Source organism: Rattus rattus, chromosome 2 (genome assembly GCF_011064425.1).
Source record: "Rattus rattus isolate New Zealand chromosome 2, Rrattus_CSIRO_v1, whole genome shotgun sequence".
NCBI classification, from domain to species: domain Eukaryota; kingdom Metazoa; phylum Chordata; class Mammalia; order Rodentia; family Muridae; genus Rattus; species Rattus rattus.
In genome coordinates this window covers 199,114,241-199,135,007 of record NC_046155.1, presented here as the reverse complement: position 1 = coordinate 199,135,007, position 20,767 = coordinate 199,114,241, and the positions used below count along the sequence as shown (strand labels likewise).

At 46.6% G+C, this 20,767-nt stretch overlaps 1 protein-coding gene across 1 annotated transcript in view; it reads right to left on the bottom strand.

The window, feature by feature from the left end:
• Akap12 (A-kinase anchoring protein 12) overlaps positions 1-20,767 on the bottom strand; it is an 89,287-nt gene continuing 68,520 nt past the window's right edge. The window contains 2 exon segments of the mRNA XM_032894797.1: positions 1-1,001; positions 2,640-7,440. Of these exon segments, the coding sequence (XP_032750688.1) occupies positions 2,648-7,440 (4,793 nt within the window). The 3' untranslated portion in view covers positions 1-1,001; positions 2,640-2,647.

Below are 20,767 nucleotides of genomic sequence, written 5' to 3'. Positions count from 1 at the left end.
TAAGTGAGGCAAATATTTTTATTTAAATCAGTTGTCAAATCACAATTTATCCAAAGGAACATAATGCAACATTGTTCTTAAAGAAGGGGCACAGATATAACACAGACAAACTCCAGTATCTATCAAAATACCATCTGTAAAGAACAGGACTCACTTCGATCTGCATATGAATTCGGTCCAGCATAGAAGAGTACAATCAAAAAAACGTACAACAGATTCCTTCTGCATTAGGAAACATCTCATGGCCTTAGGCACACTCATTTGTCCATATCATTAAGAGACAGGGCTTAATCTGACACTGAGGAGGCTTCTTTCCAACCTGGACTGGATTAGCAAAAAGGGGGAAAAAAGTCATGGTAATATTGGGACATCCTGGATGTTTCAAAATGGGGTTTTTATTTCTGAGCTCGCTGTGCATAGGAAAACAGCCACTTTCAGAGGACTAGAAGCCCACAGATCTAAGCATCAGTAAACTTTAAAAAAGACTTGTCTCTTCTTGCCAGGAATGTTATCTGTTTGCTGCAGGTTACAGTCAAGGCTTGGAGCTTTTCAAAGCGTCGCTATGGCTGCACACCCGTTATATATTGCATAATACAAAAGGCATGTGCTTAAACGTTAGAAAAAAATATACAATAGGTACAGGAGGAGGACTACATAAAACATACATATAAATACATAAAGGAGGATGCTCCAGTTTGAGAAGTGGAACTAGGTATGGCAGACATTGGTTCCAGGTTGAGAACGCAGGACCTTAAATCCGAAATACACGGACGGCATTGAGGGGCAAATCAAAGGCAGTCTTGAAACGAGGAAATGTTAGCTGGCTCTAGCTCCCGATGAAGCCTCAGGATTGTCGGGGTGCTCTACTGGGTGGAAATCATTGGACGGCCCTCCTCTCTGGATCTCATGGGCTCTGAAATCTTGGTCTCAAGGTCCCAACAGCAGCATCTTGTTCTGTGACTTGTTTTCACATTCTGGTCTTACAGATGTACAATGAGCAACTGCAGAAGGAAGAGAGAGAAGACATAAAAATTCCCTTTCCTCTCTCATTTTAAGGACAATAGAATAACTGGCCAAGAGCACAGGAATGGGGAGCTATGGGACACTGGGATCTAACTGCATTAGAAGGAGGAAGGGGGTTGGCTAGACAGCTCAGCATGCACAAGCCTGGAGACCTCATTTCGATTCCCCCAAAAGCTGTTCTTTGACACTCTCACCCCAATACATATCACGCATCGGCACCCCACCCAACCCACATCATGCATGATGAACACATACAAGACAACCTTTTTTTTTTTTTTTTTTTTTCCGGAGCTGGGGACCGAACCCAGAGCCTTGCGCTTGCTAGGCAAGTGCTCTACCACTGAGCTAAATCCCCAACCCCAAGACAACCTTTTTTTAAGAGCTGAAAAGATGATGTAGTGGATCCTCCAAACTTAACACACGTGTGTGCACACACATGGTGGGGAGGTGGTGGTGGTAGTGGGGGTCCTCATAGGCTGATAACTAAGTCTTAGTGATGGCCTAGAATGTGCCCTGAATTCCAACCTCAGCACCACACACAGAAGAGGAATGCATCTTCTCAGAGCCAGACATGGTGGCTCAAGACTATAATCTACTGACAGGGCAGGCTGAAGGTAGGAGCATTATCAGGTGTTCAAATCCAGCCTGGGCCACACCGTGCAACCCTGCCTCTAAAAATCAAACGGGAAAAGGCAGGCATGGCAGGATATATACATCTGTAATCCCAGAACTTGAGAAATGATAGACCATTCTCATTCTCCTTAGCTACAAAGCAAGCTCAAAACTAGCCTGGGCTAAACAAAGCAAGCTCAAGGCCAGCCTGGGCTAAATAAAGCAAGCTCAAAGCCAGCCTGAGCTATAACAAAAAAAAGACAGCATGTTCCATATTGTACTACACTGCTGCAAGACTAAGCCCAGCTTAGCCCCATAGTGCCACCCTCTCCCAGGTTCAGGTACAAAGTTAAAAAATGCTTATTAATGCTGCCAGGAGCAGGGGGTCCATGCCCTCCCCACCCATAGCTATAAGCTAGTTTTGAAAAAAAAACAAAAACCGTCTATTCCGTGTATGTGAGCATGCACATTAACAGAGGAGCTGGGAGGCCGCAAGATTGTTGGAGCCCCTAGAGCGGGAGTTACGGGCAGTTGTAAGCTGCCCAACTTGGGTATAGGGAATCGAACACTTCCCCCTAAAAGGGCAGTACATTCTTAACCACTAACTCACCTCTCCAGGCCCTAAACTAAATTGTTCAGCGTTTTGGCTGAGCTAGGGGAATGGCCTTGAATCCCGGGGAGGGGAGGAGATGCAGAGGTCAGCCTGGTCTCATGGGTGAGCTCCAGGACAGCTAGCACTATAGTGAGACCCTGTCTCAAAACAGCAGCAGCAGCAGCAGCAGCAGCAGCAGCAAAAATTAAGCCATTGTTTTCATTACATCAGCAAGACTAGGTATTCTGATGAGAAAAACAAAATCCAAACATCCACCCTAGCTCCGACTCTACGTAATTATTTCCAACTGGAGGCCGGTTCCCTATAAAATCAATTATCTGCCATGTAATCGTATAGATGGGGCAGGGGACAGGAGTGGAGGAGGCGACCATGCAGAAGGAAGCTTACCTACCTAACATCTTAGGATTCTGCCAGGTCTCCCTTTGGCTCCTGCAGGTCCTCTTCTGCCTGGGCCTTGTTCTCTTTGACTGACTTGGTAGACATTTCTTCTTCCTGGACCTCAACTTTCGGGGCATCGCCCTCCTCGGTTAGCTTTGGTCCGTTGGTGTCTGGGGATTCTTTGGTTAGGTTTCCAGAGGCACCGGCCTCTGCCTGGGCTAAGCTTTGGAGCTGAGGGCCATCAGCAGCATGCTCCTTTTGATCTTTGGGTTGAGGAGGCAGCTTCTCAATGCTTACTTTGACACCGGCGCTTTCAACTGCAAGCGCGGCAAGCATTTCCGAGGCCGAGCCCATGCCTCCAGAACGGTCAGGACTTGCAAGTCCTCTCTGGGCTGCGGCACTGGGTGTTTCATCTTGGCGGCTTTCATTTTTGTTCAGCATCTGTTGGGCTCCCTGGCTGTCAGCCTGCATTGCAGGGACCTGGGTCTGTGAATCATAAGCGCGAGTTTCGGGGGCTGTTTCTGTACGTGCGAACTGGTCAACGGCTGTCTGAATGACGTTCAGCACAATCTTGTTGCTCTTACTCTCAAGTTCCAGGATCTCAGGTTCAGCCTTGAGGACTTTCTCGATTGCTGTACTCTCCTTGCCGTCAGCATCAGGACCAGCATCTGGCTTGTCCTCTTCCTCTGATCGCTCTGTCTGGGATGCACTTATTTCTCCTTGTAGGTCAGGATGTAGGGTGCTTTCAGGAGCAGGAGTTACTATGATTGGGATGGATTCTGCCTGAGACTCAGGCCCCAGGGGCACTGTGTCCTCTCCATGCTGAAGAGTCCAGTGGCCACCTGTTGCAGAGGACTTCTCAGCTGGTAATAAGTGTGCACCTACACACTCTGGACTTTCACCTGTCTCTGACATCACAACCGTTTCTACGACCTTTTCCACAGCTTCTGCTGTTTGAGTGACTGTTGTGTCCGGGCTTTGAACTTGAACCTCTATGCAACTTGCTTTGTCTTGGTCTGGGAGAGAAGGGCTTCCTCCAAGGCTTCCCAGTGCCTTTCCCCTCTCTGAGTTGGGCATGTCAAATGTCAGGACTGGCTTCCCGTAGGTTCCTTCATGCTCAGGAGTGGCTGTTTCCTGCTCACGTTCTTCACTCACTTGCTCTGGCTTTGTCTCCCTTTTCTCCTTTTCAACGTCAGTTTCCATCTCTCCCTCCTCCAGGCTAAGACTCTGCACTTCAGTACTCTCCTTTTCCTGACATCCGGCCACTCCCATCACTTCACTGTCATATGTCACATCAGCAGCCTTTTGACTGTTGGGTCCAGAGTGTACAAACACCTCCTGTTCTTCTTTGACTTTTTCTCCATCCAACCAGTCAACCTCACCCTCTTGACCCACCTCAGTCTTTGCCAGAACGGGCACGGCCGCAGCAGCAAGCTCTTGCTGTGTAGGTTCAAGAACATCTCTTCCTGGTTCTTCCCCATGTTCTTCCTGGGCTGGAACATTAGGTAGTGTCGAAGGCTCCTCTTTCTGAGCAGTAGCCGCCTCTTCTTCTGTGACCTGTGACTGCCTGACAGCTGCAGTGGCTTTACTGTCCTGGCTGTCAATGGTTTCATCTTGCTGTGTCCCATCTGGAGTGTCTGAATCTGCTAGGGGAGTGCTTCCATTTGTCTCACTGTCTGTCAAGGTTTCGGATGACTCAGGGGCCACGGCCTGTTCCATCAGCTGCTGGAGCTTGATAACCTGGCACGTGGTGACATGGTCTACATCTGCTGTAACTTCAGGAACTTCAAGGCTCTCTGGAGCAGCCTGTCCAGTCTCAGAGCCCTGTGCAAGATGCTCAGCTCCAGCTTCCTGCACGGGTCCTTTCGGCACAACATCCTTCTCTTTCTCCGCAGCCAGCACTTCGGAGTCCTCCTCTACCTCCTCAACCTTCTCCAGTGCTTTCGACCCCGTTCTCTGCACAGTCTGGGTTGCAGGCACCTGGGACTCCTCTTTCACCTTGTCTGCAACGGCTTGGAGAATGGCCTGCGTCTGGCGCTCTTGTTCTTCTGTATCTAGCACACCACCCTCTACCTCCTGAACTGGGGTGGCTTCCTCTGTGGTGTCTGGGGAGTCAGTCAGCTGGGAAACTGCGGACACCATGTCTGTGGTCTCTTCTGCCCCCGATGCTTCGGTAACTTCTTCAGTACGGAGAGCCTCTGAGGTCTCTATGGCTGTCACGGCTTCTGAGGTGAAATCCACTTCACTGGTGACCATGTCGTCATGGGCATCTTTGCCCTCTGGTAACATCTGGGTGAGCACGGGAGTTTCTTCTGCAATGATGTCTTTTTCAGTGGCCTCTTCAACAGGTGGCATGGCTTCTCCCCCTGTGTGTTCAAGAGGTTCTGTTACGGAAGCGGATATCCACGAAGGAGACCGCTCTTCCACACTGGTGACTGCCCTGGTCCCATCAATGACTGCGACACTCACAGTGTGGACCAGAGTCTTACTGAGCTCCTCGGACACGTACACAGCCCCCACCAGCTGGGGCAGCTCCGCATTCCCCTGGGCTTCCATCTTCTCCCTCTCCACTGCATCATACTCAGACAGAGGCACGACGGCTGGGACATCAGGGTCGTCCTCATTTATCTCCACTGGCCCTGAGTCCTCCACAGTGGCTTGTTCTTGCTTCCCATCTGCCCTTTTCTTCCGCCGTCCGGGGATGAATTTCTTAATGGAAACCCAAGATTCTTCCCTACTCGGTTCGATCTCAGTGGACAACTGCTCTACACTAGAGTCTTCGGCTTTCTCTTCCAGTTTTGACTTGGATTTTTTTCTTGGAGTGACTAATCTTTTAAATGACTCCCAAGTGGAGACACCTTCCCCTTCGGAAGGGCTTCCCGCTGGCTCCGGTGAGGAACTTCCTTGCGCTTGGTCCTGCTCCTGGGTGCTGGCAGGAACAGCGTCTGTTCCGGCTTCTTTGTCTTTGCTGGCCTCCTCTGCTCTGTGACTGTCCCCTCCCAGTGTCCTTGGCCCTCCTTCATCATCGGAAGAGGATGCCTTCCTTGCTCTCTTCTTGGATGATCCGACACAAATCAGCGCTTCCCAAGACACTGAAGTATCCACCCTGCGCTTTGGTTCCTCTGGCTTTTGTTCCTCACCAGCGGCTTTGACTTCATCTTGCATTTCTGACACTGTGCTCTCAGTGGAGGACAAGGTGGCGCTCTTGACCTTCTCCAGCTCTTCCTCCTTGTCACTCTCAGAAGGTCTTCGGACCCGTTTCTTGGGTGTCACCATCTTTTTGAAGGATGCCCAGGGAGTGATCCCTTCCCTCTTCTTCTCTCCATCGGTTCCCTCCTCGGCTTCCCCATCCTGGGGCGCTTCCAGCGGCCCTTTCTCCAGACACGTGGTCTCCTCGGGCTCCTCAGGGGAAGACGCAGAGCTCTCTCCCTTCTGCTCGTCAGCACTCTCTGGGGACTCGGTGTGAATGTGCTGGTACTCTCCAGGCTCTTCGTCTCCCCCACCTCCTCGCTTCCCCTTCTGCTTCTTCCCAGACAGCTTCTTTAAGCCTGAGCTACTGAAGAGTTTCTTCAAGGGACTTCCCTGTACCTTGATTCTCTCCTGAGAGGACAGCATCTCCACCTCACTGACAATGCCTTCTGGGTGTTTGGGCAGCATCTTCTCTTCAGGACTTAGGTCTGTCAGTTGAGTATGGTCTCCTCCAGACACACACATTTCTTTGCTCTTCATCAGCTCCTCAGCAGGCTCAGCTTCCTGGGGGACCTCCTGGGGCTCAGCCAGCTTCTCAGGGGGCAAGGATTCTCCTGTTCCTTCTACCACCACGCCCCCTTCAACCTCTTCTCCTCCTCCTTGCTCCTCCTTTGTCTTCTCCACGGTGCTCACGTGGACCTCTGCAACAACTTCTTGGTGGGCTTCCATCTTCTCATCAAACACTTCCGTTGCCAAAGGAGCACACTTCTCCTCTGACGATGCCTCCAGGTCACCAGCCTGGTCTTCCAAAGGCAACTCCACCTTCTCGTAGTCTGCTGACAACCTGGCCTGGTCTGTGTCTTCTGCCGGTTCCTGCTCCTCCGAGGCTGGGGCTGGCTCTGTCTTTTCCTTTTCTTCCTCGTCTACTTTTTCCGCCTCTTGCTCCTTTCTCTTCTCGGCAGTTTCCAGATCATCCTCTTTTGATTTCTTGAAGCTGGTCTTCTTGCGCCAGCCGGCCCAACCGTGAGTGAAGAACTTCTTGAAGGAAGATGTTGTCTCACTGCTGACTGGGCTGGTCGGGGATTCTGGGGACTTGGGTTCTTTCTCTTGTTTTTCTTCTCCTTCGTCTTTGGCTTCTTCCTCAGCCGCTTGACCAGATTCGGCTTGAAGGGGGATTTCTGTGCTGCTCTGTTCTTGCTTCAGGGTGCCTTCTTGCTTCTCTGTGGATTGCTTCAGCTCACTTTCTTTGGATGCTGACTCTCCGACGGCAGTCTCCACACTGGGCTCCTGGTGGTCTCCAGCTCCGACAGAGGCTTCTGCCCCTTCGCCTTCATCCTTCTTGACAGTGAGTAGTTGGACAGTGTCTGACTTTTCATTTTTATCCTTCTTCACCGTGAATTTAAAACCAACAAATTTAAATACTTTCTTGAAGCCAACATCATTAGCCTGGGACTCAGCAGACTGTGCCATTTCTTCCACATTGCTTTCTGAAGCAGGGATCTGTTCAATTATTTCTGATGTCTCCTCCTGCCCATCCTTTGTGATATCTTCAACAGCTGTGGAGTTGGCCGCCATTTCTTCAACTCGGTCTTTTTCTCTCACATCTTCTGACTCTCGCTGTCCAACTATGAACAAGGGGAAAGGGGAAGGGAAAAATTACTGAGTTCAGCAAGTGTGTCTCTGTCATTAATAGTAAGGTAAGGTTGACTGTATAGGTATCTGTAAGTGTTTCATGGATTGGGCCATGGCTACTCTTTTCAAAGAACCATCTAAGACCTCAAGTCAAAGGTGCTACACACTTGGCCCTTTACCTTTCCTTGGTTATCAAGAAATTAGTTACATGGACTGGAGGGTGGCTCAGTGTTTAACAGCACATGCTGTTTCTGTGGAGGACCTGGATACTCAATTCCAAACATCTACATGGTGGCTGGATCCAGCATCCTCTTCTGGCTTCTGTGGGCACTGAACGCACATGGTACACAGTTATATCTGCAAGCAAAACTTATACAAGGAAAAATAAATCTTAAAATAAAAAACCCTCATGAATACATGAGCAGAGAGATACAAAACCAAAACCCAGTAAATGAGGAACACTAGTTAAAAAACAGAATCAGGATTAAAGTCACGTGACTTTAACCCCAGCACTTAGATACTCATAGGTATCTGTTGCTTCTGCCGCCAGAGTTCACTGCCAGCTTGGCGGGGAGACTGAATTTCAGGACAGCTAGGGGGCTACACAGTGAGACACATCTCCAAGTAAAATACAACCAGTGAGACAGTGTGTGTGTGTGTGTGTGTGTGTGTGTGTGTGTGTGTGTGTGTAGTGTACATGTCTGTGTGTCTGTGTGTCTGTGCAGGATGACATTGAGGTCTTCCTCGGTCGTTCATTTATTTTTTTTTCTTTTTTATTTATTTATTTATTTTTCCGGAGCTGGGGACCGAACCCAGGGTCTTGCGCTTGCTAGGCAAGTGCTCTACCACTGAGCTAAATCCCCAACCCCGGTCGTTCATTTATTTATATTCATTTCTTTACTTTCTGTTGGGGGTGGGGGTTTTCTGTTGGAGATCAGAAGACACAGTCTGGGGGGAGCTAGTTCTCTGCTCCTGCTGTTCTTGGAATCATTTCTTCGTGCATGGCAGAAAGCACCGTTGTCTGCTGAGCCATCTTATGGCCTCTCAGTGAACCCAGCTGGAGACAACCCATTCAGCTATATTACATGGCCAGCAAATCCCAGGGGTCCCTCTTCCTCCTATTTCTCCAGTCTTTTTCTGTGGTGGGTGTTGGGAGTCAAACTCAGGCCTTTGTGTTGGCACTAGACATCAGCCTCAAGAAATAAAACTTTTAAAAGATTTATTTATTGGGGTTGGGGATTTAGCTCAGTGGTAGAGCACTTGTCTAGCAAGTGCAAGGCCCTGGGTTTGGTCCGGGGAAAAAAAAAGACCCTGTCTCAAAAGATTTATTTATTTTATGTGAGTACACTGCTACTCTCTTCAGACACACCAGAAGAGGGCATCAGATGCCATTACAGATGTCTGTGAGCCACCTTGTGGTTACTGGGAATTGAACTCAGGACCTCTGGAAGAGCAGTCAGTGCTCCTAACCACTGGGTCATCTCTCCAGCCCCAAGAAACAATATTTACAGAGGAAAAAAAGTTAATAAACAGATAAAATGTCTAGTGTGATCTGCCAAGTCACTTTCCTTAGTTATTTAATTAGTTCATAGACAGACAGCACTTAGCCCAGGCTAGCCTCAAATTTACTATATAGCCAAGAATGATACTACTGACCTTCTGTCTTCCAGCCTCTACCTCCCAAGTGCTGGGATTGCAAGCAAATGCCACCATGTGTCAGAGGTAATGTGGCTAGAAAGATGGCAGAGAGGTTCAGTTCCTAGCACCCACATGGTGGCTCACAACCATCTGTGACAGCCTCGGGCTCCTGACACACATACATATATACATATGTGTGTGTGTGTGTGTGTGTGTGTGTGTGTGCAGGCAAATCACTCACATAAAAACCAAAAAAAAAAAAAAAAAGCAAACAACGACAACAAAATAATCTTGGAGGTATATCACTGTGCTGGCTAATTTTTCGATCAACTTGACACAATCTATATTCATCTGAGAGAAGGGAACCTCAAATGAGAAAATGCCTCCTTAAGATCCAGCTGTAGGACAATTTTTTTTCTTTGACAGGGTTTCTCTCTGTAATATCCCTGACTGTCCCAGACTCACTTGGTAGACCAGGCTGGCTTCAAACTAAGAGATCTGCCTGTCTCTGCCTCCCAAGTGCTGGGATTAAAGGCGTGTGTAGCACCTTGCCCTGCTAGACATTTTCTTAATTACTGATTAATGGGGAGGGCCCAGCTCACTGTGGGTTGGGCCATCCCTCAGCTAGTGGTCCTGGGTTCTGTAAGGAAACAGGTTGAACAAGCCATGAGGAGAAAGCCAATTAGCAGCAATCCTCCATAGTGTCTGTATCAGCTTCTGCCTCCCAACCCCCATTCCTGCCCTGTGTGAATTCCTGTCTTGACTTCCTTTGATGATGAACAGTGATGTGGAAGTGTAAACAGAATAAACCCTTTCCTCCCCAACTTGCTTTTTGGTCATGGTGTTTCATCAAAGCACTAGAAACACCAACTAAGTCAATCACAGAATAAATACGTATTATAAAATATATAAATATTACAAGGTTAAGTTAGGCTGGGGGTGTAGCTCTGTGATAGAACAATTTCCTAGCATGCTCCAGGCTCTAAATTTGAGTTCCAAACGAAATGAAAAGGTCTGGGAAGTCAGGAGGTTTGTTACTTAGAGAACTGGGGCAGGAAGGACTGCAAGCTTGAGGGCCATCCTGGGCAACGTGGTCATCTCAAAAATAAAAATAAAGCCAAACATGGTGATCTGTGTCTTTAATCCTAGAGCATTTGAGAGGCAGGAGGTAGACTTCTTAAGCTCCAGGATGACATAATATGCCTCAAATAAATAATCTGTCTCAAATAAATTTAAAAAAAAAATAGTGGTAGGAATAGTATATATAGTCAAGGATCAAAAGTTACTAAAGTCATGGGGCTGGGGAGATGGCTCAGCGGTTAAGAGCACTGACTGCTCTTCCAGAGGTCCTGAGTTCAATTCCAGCATCCACATGGTGGCTCACAACCATATGTTATGGGATCTGATGCCCTCTTCTGATGTGTCTGAAAACAGCTACAGTGTACTCATATACATAAAATAAATCTTTTTTAAAAAGTTGCTAAAGTCGCTGAGTGAAAAGCTGTCAGGAGGCATAAAGTTTCAGAGTGTCGAAGTCTGCCCCTAGCATAGCTGTAGCCATTTTGTTTCATGTCTGCCAGTCACTGATGCAGAAAAAGAACTTGCAGGGTCATACTGACCACACACCCTGTTATGGACTGTATGTTACAAGGTTTGTTAATCTTAAGAAATTCCACAGCCATAAGCTTCACTTAGGACCCATCAAAGTAAAGGTCAATATGACGTCTAAAATGGCTTGGAAGGGCCGACCACCGGGCAGCACTTCCAGCACCTGCATGCGCTCATGGTGGTTTTTTGTGGTTTTAGCCTTTATAAGCTGAATTCTGAGCTACAGCCCTGATCCATCAGTCTTGGGGTGTGCGTTCTGACTGAGATCAGTGTTCTTGTGGTTTGTGGGGTGACTCCTGGACCCCAACAGTCAACACACAGGTGACAATTTCAGAAGAAGTCCCTTTACAATGGGGACATCCAACAGGTGCCACCACAACCAAGTGACCAGGCCTGACATCCTGTGGGAGTCACCGAAAAGCATGTCTGTTAGATTCCCAGTGCATGGAGTCCAGTTGTTGAGAAAATGACCGGCCAAAGGCACAGCATCAAACAACCTGGCCCACCCAGTCAATGCCACAAAAAGCCAAGGTCAAGTAGGAAGGATCGCTTGCAAGAAACTTGACAGGGCTGAAGAGGAGGGAGAAACAACACAGTGGGCTATCGATACTTGTGATTTTCCATTTGAGTTGGTATTTAAAAAAAAATAAATTTAAATTAGAAAAATGATTGGGTGGGAGCTGGACAGATTGGTCAAGACTGCTCTTCCAGAGGTCCTGAGTTCAATTCCCAGCAACCACAATGGTGGCTCACAACCATCTGTAATGGGATCCAGTGCCCTCTACTGATGTGTCTGAAGACAGCGACAGTGTAGTCACATATGTAAAATAAATAATAAATCTTTTTTAAAAATGATTAATTAGGTGTAACGAAGCTCAAGGGGCACAGGGGAATCACAGTAACTAGGAAAATTAGAGACATAACCAGACCACTCCTCCGGCCCTGATTCACATGATTCCCATTCATGGGAAACACCACCACGGAAAGCATATTTGCTGGTAGGGAGTGTTTGTGAGAATAATTTAAGATTAGGTGAGGTTTATTTCTGTAAAATAAGGGAGTGCAGGCTTAGAAAGACCAACAAATAACTTCATTTAGGCCTAAATCCTGTCCCTTCTTTCACAAATTATCATCATAGGGAAGGATTGGGTATGTGATATATTTGAATCTGTTTCGCTAGTCTGGGTCCAAATTTCATGTGCTTCCAAAGCAGCACACACAGTATGTACTTCTTTATGTAATAGATTAAAAAGGTCCATTAAAACTGGCAGAAACGGGGCTGGAGAGATGGCTCAGCAGTTAAGAGTACTAACTGCTTTACCAGAGGTCCTGAGTTCAATTCCCAGCAACCACATGGTGTCTCACATCTGTAACGTGATCTGATGCGCTGTTCTGGTGTGTCTGAAGATTCTTTAACAAACAAACAAACAAAACAGCAGAAAGTTTGGTTGCAGGCAAGGGTAGGTAGATTAGGCAGTGCCAGCCTGGTGTACACACACAACAAGGAGGATACTGAGAAACTCCTATAATGCTATCATCTCTAACAAACTGGAGAGATCCACTCAGTATAAGGGGACAGTAGTTAATACATGCACATTTCAAAACCGCTAAAGTAAACTTTTTGTGGTGTCCCTACAATAAAATAACAGGGTCACATAATAGCTATGCTAATTACTTTGAATGAATATGTAATCTTTTTTTCTGAGTGGAAAGGTTTAATGAGAAAAGTAGGAGAGGGAAGAAGTAAAGGAGGGGCCATGGGCATGTGGAGGGAAGGGGGGATGGGAAGAGAAGGGACCAAGGGGAAGAGCAGGGAAGAGAAGAGTAAGAGAGAGGAGTAAGAGAGAAGATATAATCTGTACGTAGGGCCATGATTTTTGACTTCTTAGCCTCCAGAACCATGTGCCATTTCTGTTTACCACTTAAAACATGGAAAAAAGGAAGGGGACAAAAAAAATATGCCTTGATGAAAACAGCACTTACACTCCAGAAAATACACACAATTATTTTTTCTCTACTTAGGATCTAAGGTTAGCCAAGAGTCAGAGGCAGGTAGATCTCTGGGTTCAAGGAGGGAGTTCTAGGATAGACAGGGCTACACAGAGGAATTCTGGCTTAAAACAAAGAAACAACTACTGCCGCCACTGCCACCACCACCCCCCAAAAAATGAAAGATAAAAGAACTTGAACATTTTTTATAAAGCAAAAGGACCATTGCATTAAGCACTGAGGCAAATATTCAAAGAGAAAATAAATTCTGACATGCAGATGGGAATGTCAGTTTGTGTAGTCACATGGAAGTTGGGCATAACCCAACTTCAGCACTTTTAAGTATGGACCCCGGAACTCTAGTCGGGCCAGCAGGCAGACACCTCCACAGCTGTGTTTACTTCTGCGCTGCTCACAATAGCCAGGGCAGAAACCAGCAAAGAAAATGACAGCACCGACCCATGCAGGGAAATAGCATGACGAAACCGGTTGCTGTCTGCTAACCTAAACAATAACTTAAAAATGATGTCATTGATTTTAAAAGTAGCTGAAGTCGGGAAACTGACTTAAGCTTTCACCTGGTCCTATTAAAAGTCAACACTCGGGGGTGCTCCTGGCTGGACCTCAAGATTTCCTTATGCACATTTCTATAAACTGTCTTTTCTTTGTCTTGTTTGATTTATTCTGAGACAAAGTTTCATATATCCCAGGCTGGCCTCCCTTTGGAGATATGAGGATGACCTTGAACTTCTGACTAAGGTTACAGAAATATACTGCTAAGCCAGTTTATGCAATCGGGAGGAGTGAATCCTGAGGTAGGCAAGTCTAATGTTCAAAAATACTCTAATGCAACCAGAGATCTGACCTCTTATTTATTTCTACGTGCGCATGCATCGATGTTTTACCTGCATGTATGTCTGTGTCTGGGTGTTGGAGCCCCTGGAATTGGGAGTTATATAGACACTTGTGAGCTGCCATGTGTGCTGGGAATTGGACCCAAGTCCCCCAGAAGAGCAACTAATGTTGTTAACTGTTGAGACATATCTCCAGACTCCCAAATAAACCTTTTTATATTGTTTGAGACCAGGCTGCTCTTAAACTCAGAGATCTGCCTGTCTCTGCTTTCTGAGTATTGAGATTAAAGGTGTGCACCATCACCACATGGTGGAAAAGAAATTAAACAAACAAACAAACAAAAACCCAACCTATTTTATTTTTACGTGTACGTTCTGCCTGCATATTATGAACATATGTGCACCACTCTCAAGAGGTCAGGAGGAGGACAGACATTTATGAGCCACCAGGTGGGTATGGGGAACCAAACACAGGCCGCCTTCCTCAAGAACAACTGTTTTTAATCATTGGCTTCACCTCTCCAGCCCCATCCTTTTCCCTTTAAATTCTACACTAGGATGGTTAGAGTTGAGCTAAAAGACACAAAACAAATAAATAGGTACCAGCCAACTAGAAGGATAAAACAGATTCTTTACAGATAAGGATGGCTACAACACTCAGGTGACTATATACTTTTTAAAAAATGTTTGGGGTGGGGTGGGGGATGCTGAAGAGAAGGCTCAGTAGTTGAGTACTGGCTGCTCTTGCAGAGGACACAGGTTCAACACCCACATGGCAGCTCACGGCTGTCTAACAATGGTTCTGACACCCTATCACCAATGCACATACAAAATATAAACAAACAAACAAATGCTTGGGCAGTCTTAGCTGCCCTACTAGCCTACAGTATCCTGTAGTAAATTGTAAGGAAATTTCTTGTTACTTATTATTAAAGAACAATCTTCCAGATGCAATCCCAGCTTACGAACTGGCATTTTTTCCCATTTGCCCATAGGGTTAGACGCTCGCAGTTTTATTGGCCTCTTCTTGACTCAACCCCCAACCCCAATCTGTACGGAACTTACAGGGAAGTTTATTTCCAAAAATTCGGCCTCTACTGCATAGCCAAGCTATCAAACATCTGATGGCCCAGGCCTTGAGCTTAGCCTTCGAAACTACCAAAGCCTGGTGGCCAAGGCCGTTTAAACCAGGTTCCAACAGGATACAGAAATGTCCTCGCGCCCTTCTGCAGCGCACACGCGCGACTGCAAAGCCTGCATCATGCGCTTGAACCCATAATGGATACCTGGATTCTTTTTCTTGGCCACGCGCTAGACACACTGTGAGGAGTCAGCCCACACAGAGAGACACGGTCCACCTCCCTCTATGCTCCAAGGTTGTTCTCCAGACTGGGGAGGGTGTACAAAGACCTTTCCAGTTTTGGATCATTTTCTGGCTCCCTTCCGCCAGCCACATCTGTTCGTTTTCCAAGCTACGTTCAGGAGGCTGCGCCATGTGTCTGGTAAGAAGTGATATCCATTCTTGGGCTAGCCTGTGTATTGCCCCTGTGTTAAAATCTATTATGCTTCCCACAACAACTGGAGCGGGGGCAGGAGGGGGATGAGGGAGTTGTCCCTGAATCTGTTGCCTGCCTGTGGATTCTGTTCCAACTGAGCTGCCCTGTCTTGCCTCAGTAGGAGAGGATGCGCCTAGTCCAGCAGAGACTTGATGTGCCAGGGGATACCCAGGGGATCCTCCCCCTTCTCGGAGGAAAAGCGTAAGGAGTGGGCTGTCTGAGGTGGGTACCAAGGAGAGGGGACTGCTTAGATTGGGATGTAAGGTCAATAAATAAATGGAAAAGACTCTATTGCGCTCATCTCCGTGTTAGATTGAGGTGGATTTAGCACACGTAGCAAGCACATGACCTTCATGGAGGCTTGGCCTTGCTCTCCAAGGCTGAGTCGATTTAAGAGTGCAGAGAGCTCTGGGTTGGAAAGCAATGCCCTCTTTGTCCTGGCCTGCAGAAGACTGAAAGGCTGGGAACCACACCCCTCTCTAGAGGGCTCACAGTTCCCAGGCGCTGCCACGCTACGGCCCCCAGGGGGCGCGCTACTCACAGCATAAGTTACTCCACCAGGGCATGGTGGCTGGTGGCCCGGGACAGCGGCCCGCGAGGCCCGGCCAGCCGTTCCCGGCTGCCCCATCGCGGGGCACCAACGGGCCGCGGGGCAGGCGCCGGCCACCGGGTTGGAGAGGGGTACCCTTGGGGACGACTACATACGTCACAGAGGCCGGGCACTGTCGGCCAGGTAACCAAGGCAAGCCCCTCCCCCATGCCCAGAAGGATCTAGGATCACGTGTGGGGACCTCACCCCCTAGATCTAGTTCAGGAATAGATGAAGGCTTTCTAGCAGTCGGTGTACCACCTATATCTGACTACCTAGTTAACCCTCAAAGTAATGGCCACAGGCTCTCAGGACACATCTTTGTGTGGGTTTGGCTTGGGTGTAAGCACTTTAAATTGATAAAAACCCAACTGCAGTGTTGTATGTTCCAGGGCCAAATTCTTTCCTATAGCCATATACAGTCTTAGAGCTTGAAGGCAGAACCTTCAACTGGTTCAGAAGACACAGGAACTTCAAAATGGGCACATAAGGAGAAGGCCCCTACAGCGACTTGGGGGAACAATTTGGCAGTTTATTACAATATGAAACATTTTTTATCCTGTGAGACTGCAATATGATTCTTGACTCTCACAAAGATGAGTTGAGAGCTACAGCACGCGGGCACGCGCGCACACGCGCGCACACACGCCACACACGCACACACACGCACACACACACACACACACACACACACACACACACACACACACACACTTGGTACTTGGGCACTGATTTTCAGCTTCATAACTGATCAAAATTGGGAGTAGCCAGTATGGAATTCAGTAGGTGGCTGGGTAAAGAGATTATGGGTTGACAGGATTGGAGAAGTAAGAATGAATAGGTAATTAGGGGTGTTAGGTAGGAATACTATACTGCCTGGTAACTATATTTAAAGTTGACATTTGTTAAAATCCATAAAGTGTACACCACCAGGGCAGACCCTACATGCTCCACGCTCTGACTATTGCCTTGCACTGAGGCTTCTTCATATTTACACAACAAAGGCACCATTTTGGGAAAGGATTTTGACAGTAAAGACCTCAACGGATACCTTGAATACCTCAACGGATACCCACGGAAACCTTTGAATCATGGCTAACTTTTCTATGAACCCAAACACATTCTCTCTCTCTCTCTCTCTCTCTCTCTCTCTCTCTCTCTCTCATTATATATATATATATATATATATGTATAAATAATATATATTATATAATAATATAATATAATTATAAATTATAATTATATAATGTAATTATATAATTATATTATATATAATAATATAATAATATATAATAATATATAATAATATAAATAATATATATTTTATATATGTGTGTATAAATAATATATATTATATATAATATGATGTATATTATATATAAAACTATACTATATAATAAAACTAATATATGGTAATATAATTATAAGTGTGTGGTACTTCGGGATAACTGAAGGCTGGCTTGGTGGGCCTTGAGTCAGGTGTGAATGGAGAAGCATAAAGTTTGTCTTTTTGACTCTATGTACTTTCAAAGCACTAACACCCACTACTCCCCATTAGGTTCTTGTAATATATGAAACCTTTAAGTGCCACAAGACAAGTGTTGGGACACGTCACCTTCCCCATTTGGACAGTAAAATTACTGTACGTGTAAAGCACACAATGATTGTTTTGGTCTGAAAAGTGGGGTTTATTCATGCTTGCAGTAATATTGAAACCAAACAAAAGAACACAGACACCTTATCCCACTGGTAGGGACTTCAAAGACCACCTGGCCATCATGTTGAAACAAGGGGACAATGCTAGGACAAGAAGTATTTACAATGCTAAATCAGAATGTGTTTGTAAGTTGAGAAACCAGAAGAAAACAACAAATTACAGTGAGGAAGTGGGGGAAGGGGGAGGCTCTACAACCTGTAAGGGACAAACGTCACTGTGCCCAGGATCCTGAGAAGGTTCCATCATCGCCCCGTCACATTCTGGCTACATTACCTAAATATTGAACCAGTGGGGGCATAAGGACAGCATAAAGTAAAAGCAACCAAAAATATCCTAGACCAGGGCTGCGAAATGCCATCCTTCACGCAAGATGCAGCCACTAAAATCACAAGTCACAGCCGCTGTGGGTACCTGCACTAGGTTTGCAAAAGAACAGCTAGGCGAGCAGGGTCAAGTGGTGGCGAGGATGAAGGGCCGACTTGGGAGGGGGAGGGGTGTGTGTGTGTGTGTGTGTGTGTGTGTGTCTGTCTGTCTGTCTGTCTGTCTGTCTGTCTGTCTCTCCCTGCTAAACTGTTAGGAGTCAGGGAGACGGGGAGTCATTGCCTCAGTATGTACCTACTGATGACCCCACCAGACATCAGTGGAGACTTCCAATCCAGTGCTCATATAACTTAGGTGGTGAAGCTGAACTGTCCCGAAACCAAGTCATGGCCCTGGAAAAGGCACTGGCAGAGATGAGAGAAGGAGGGATTGGTAGAGACCAGATGGGAGGGACATGAGAAAGGGGAAGGGTGGGGGTAGGAATGGGGGTGAGGTTTCACAAAAGCATCACATCCATGGAGGAAATTGCCCAAGAACAAAGTCTTTCCTTGGGGCCAGTGAGATGCCTCAGTGAGTAAATTGGGTCACCAATCCTATTGACCTGAATTTTATCCTGGGGACCCACTAGGTAGAAGGAGAGAACCAGTTCACACAAGCTGTCCTCTGACTTCCATTAAAGTACAGTGGCATACACATGTGTTCATACACACATAAACGTCATTTTAAATTGCTAGGTGTGGTGGTGCTTGCCTTTAATCCCAGAATTTGGGAGGCAGAGGCAGGTGGGATCTCTGAGAGTTCTAGGCCAGCCTCATCTACCTACTGAGTTCCTGTCCCTCTATCCCTCTCCCCCAACCCTTCTTTCCCCAATCCCCACCTCTCCCACCCCTACCACACACCCTGAGGCTCCTGAGTGCTGAATTTATGGGAGGGCAAGATGGAAAGTAAAGTTTTCCCTTCTCCCAAAAGAGAAAGAAGCCAGGCAGTGGTGGCTCAAACCTTTAATCACAGCACTAGGCAGAGGCAGGGGGATCTCTCGAGTTCAAGGCCAGCCTGGTCTACAGGGTGAGCTCCAGGACATCCAGGGCTACACAGAAACAGAGTCCTAGACAGCCATGCTATCCCATTCCACACCCCTGCCACTGTATTGTTCCAGTGAGCCGGATCCACAGTCTTCAGATTGGCTTCTTTACATTTTGATTAAATGCTATTTATTAATACACAGCCAGCTAATTAGTAAGCTGGATAGCTATACTCATTAAAAACTCTTTGTATTGTTTTTCAAAAACAAATGTGCTTTTTGTTTGGTGTTGGCTTTGTTTTTGTTTTTTAAGCAGGGTCTCAAATATCTTGAGGTTGATATGAACTAGTTACATAGCTGAAGATGGTCTTGGATTTCTAATACCCCGGCCTCCACTTCCTAAGTGTCCGAGCTACAGGCATACACAGCATGCCCAAGGACTTAGCTCATTTTTCTGAATTCTAAAAGCCATCTACTGGTAATCTATAGAACAAGGATTCCTATTAGACAATGGGCAGAGATGATCACTATTAATATTTATGGGCTTTTTTTGATAAATTGTCCATGGTCTGCTAAACTGTGACACAATGGTTACACATGTGTTTATGTGTGTTCATTGGTCCTATCTTTTGTGGTCACACTGTGGGGCTTACAGGGTCATTACAGAGTTTGAACAGAAGAGAGCAGTGTCGCCCAGCCGGACTAATAAGGTGCAAGACCAGAACCCACAAGGGCGGTCTGGAGCACTTGCAAACTCAGCAAAGTTGAAAGTGCCTTTAAATAAGAAAAAACAAAAGCAAATTGATTTCCAACATAAACCTTTCCGGAGCATTAAGGAAAGCCTATGTAGCGAGTTGGCTCTCTTCTTACCCTTTCTCTGTAGCATGCAAAAGCTGCAGGTTCCACACCCATTTTGACCCACGTGAGCCTGGTGTGGCCTCATTTTGTGTTTTTCCTCCGTTCTTTATTACCCATCCCCTGATTTTAGCTTTCACTAGCCTATCTCTACTTGGAACATTCAAATTATTTACATTCCCCAAGTCCCAGCTGGCAGCAGAGATTCCCATCCACCCATGGGCTGCTAGAACCTCTCTGACAAGACGCATTCACAGACAACTCTTAGTAAATGAACAGAGGCTTGATTTTGGCAGGGATGCATGTGTCCAACTCCTCATATAGTTGAGATTAGCCTTGAACTACTGATTCTCTTGCCATGCATCCCAGCTTGAGAAGCTGTTGAATGCTTTAAAACAAAATAAAAAGAGGAAAAAAAGTCCAAAGATGGGGCCGGGCGTGTTTAAGGAAAGACCTAAACCACCATGTTTCTAAAAGGAGGGAAGGTGCCATAGGCCTTTAATCCCATACCCAGAAGCAGAAGGATCTATGACAATTTAAGGCCAGCCTGGACTACATAGCCCTTTCCAGATCAGCCAGGGCTATACAGTGAGATCCTGTCCATGTTTCTCTCACACACACAGACACACACTGACACACCCACACAGACACAGACACACCCACACACATGCAGACAGACAGACACACACACACACACACACACACACACACACACACACGATAGCTCAGTGGTAGAGCCCCTATGGGCAGGGGCTGGGGTTCCCACCATGATGGACTGTATGCCCTTAACTGTGAGCTTTAAAAAAAAATAAAATCTTGGGGGCTGGAGAGATGGCTTAGTGGTTATGAACACTGACTGCTCTTTCAGAGGTCCTGAGTTCAAATCCCAGCAACCACATGGTGGCTCACAACCACCTGTAATGGGATCCGGTGCCCTCGTCTGGTGTGTCTGAAGACAATGACTGTACTCACATACATGAAATAAAGAAATTGATTATATTTTAATAATAATAATAACAATACTTTGAAAAGAAGAATGTCTTGTCTTTAATTATGTGTAGGTGGGGTTTGGAGAGGGTATGCAGACATAAGAGGAAGAGCCTGAAGAAGCCAGAAGACCACACCGGATCCCCTGAATCTGGGGATGTGTGGATGGATGGGTGAGCGCCACC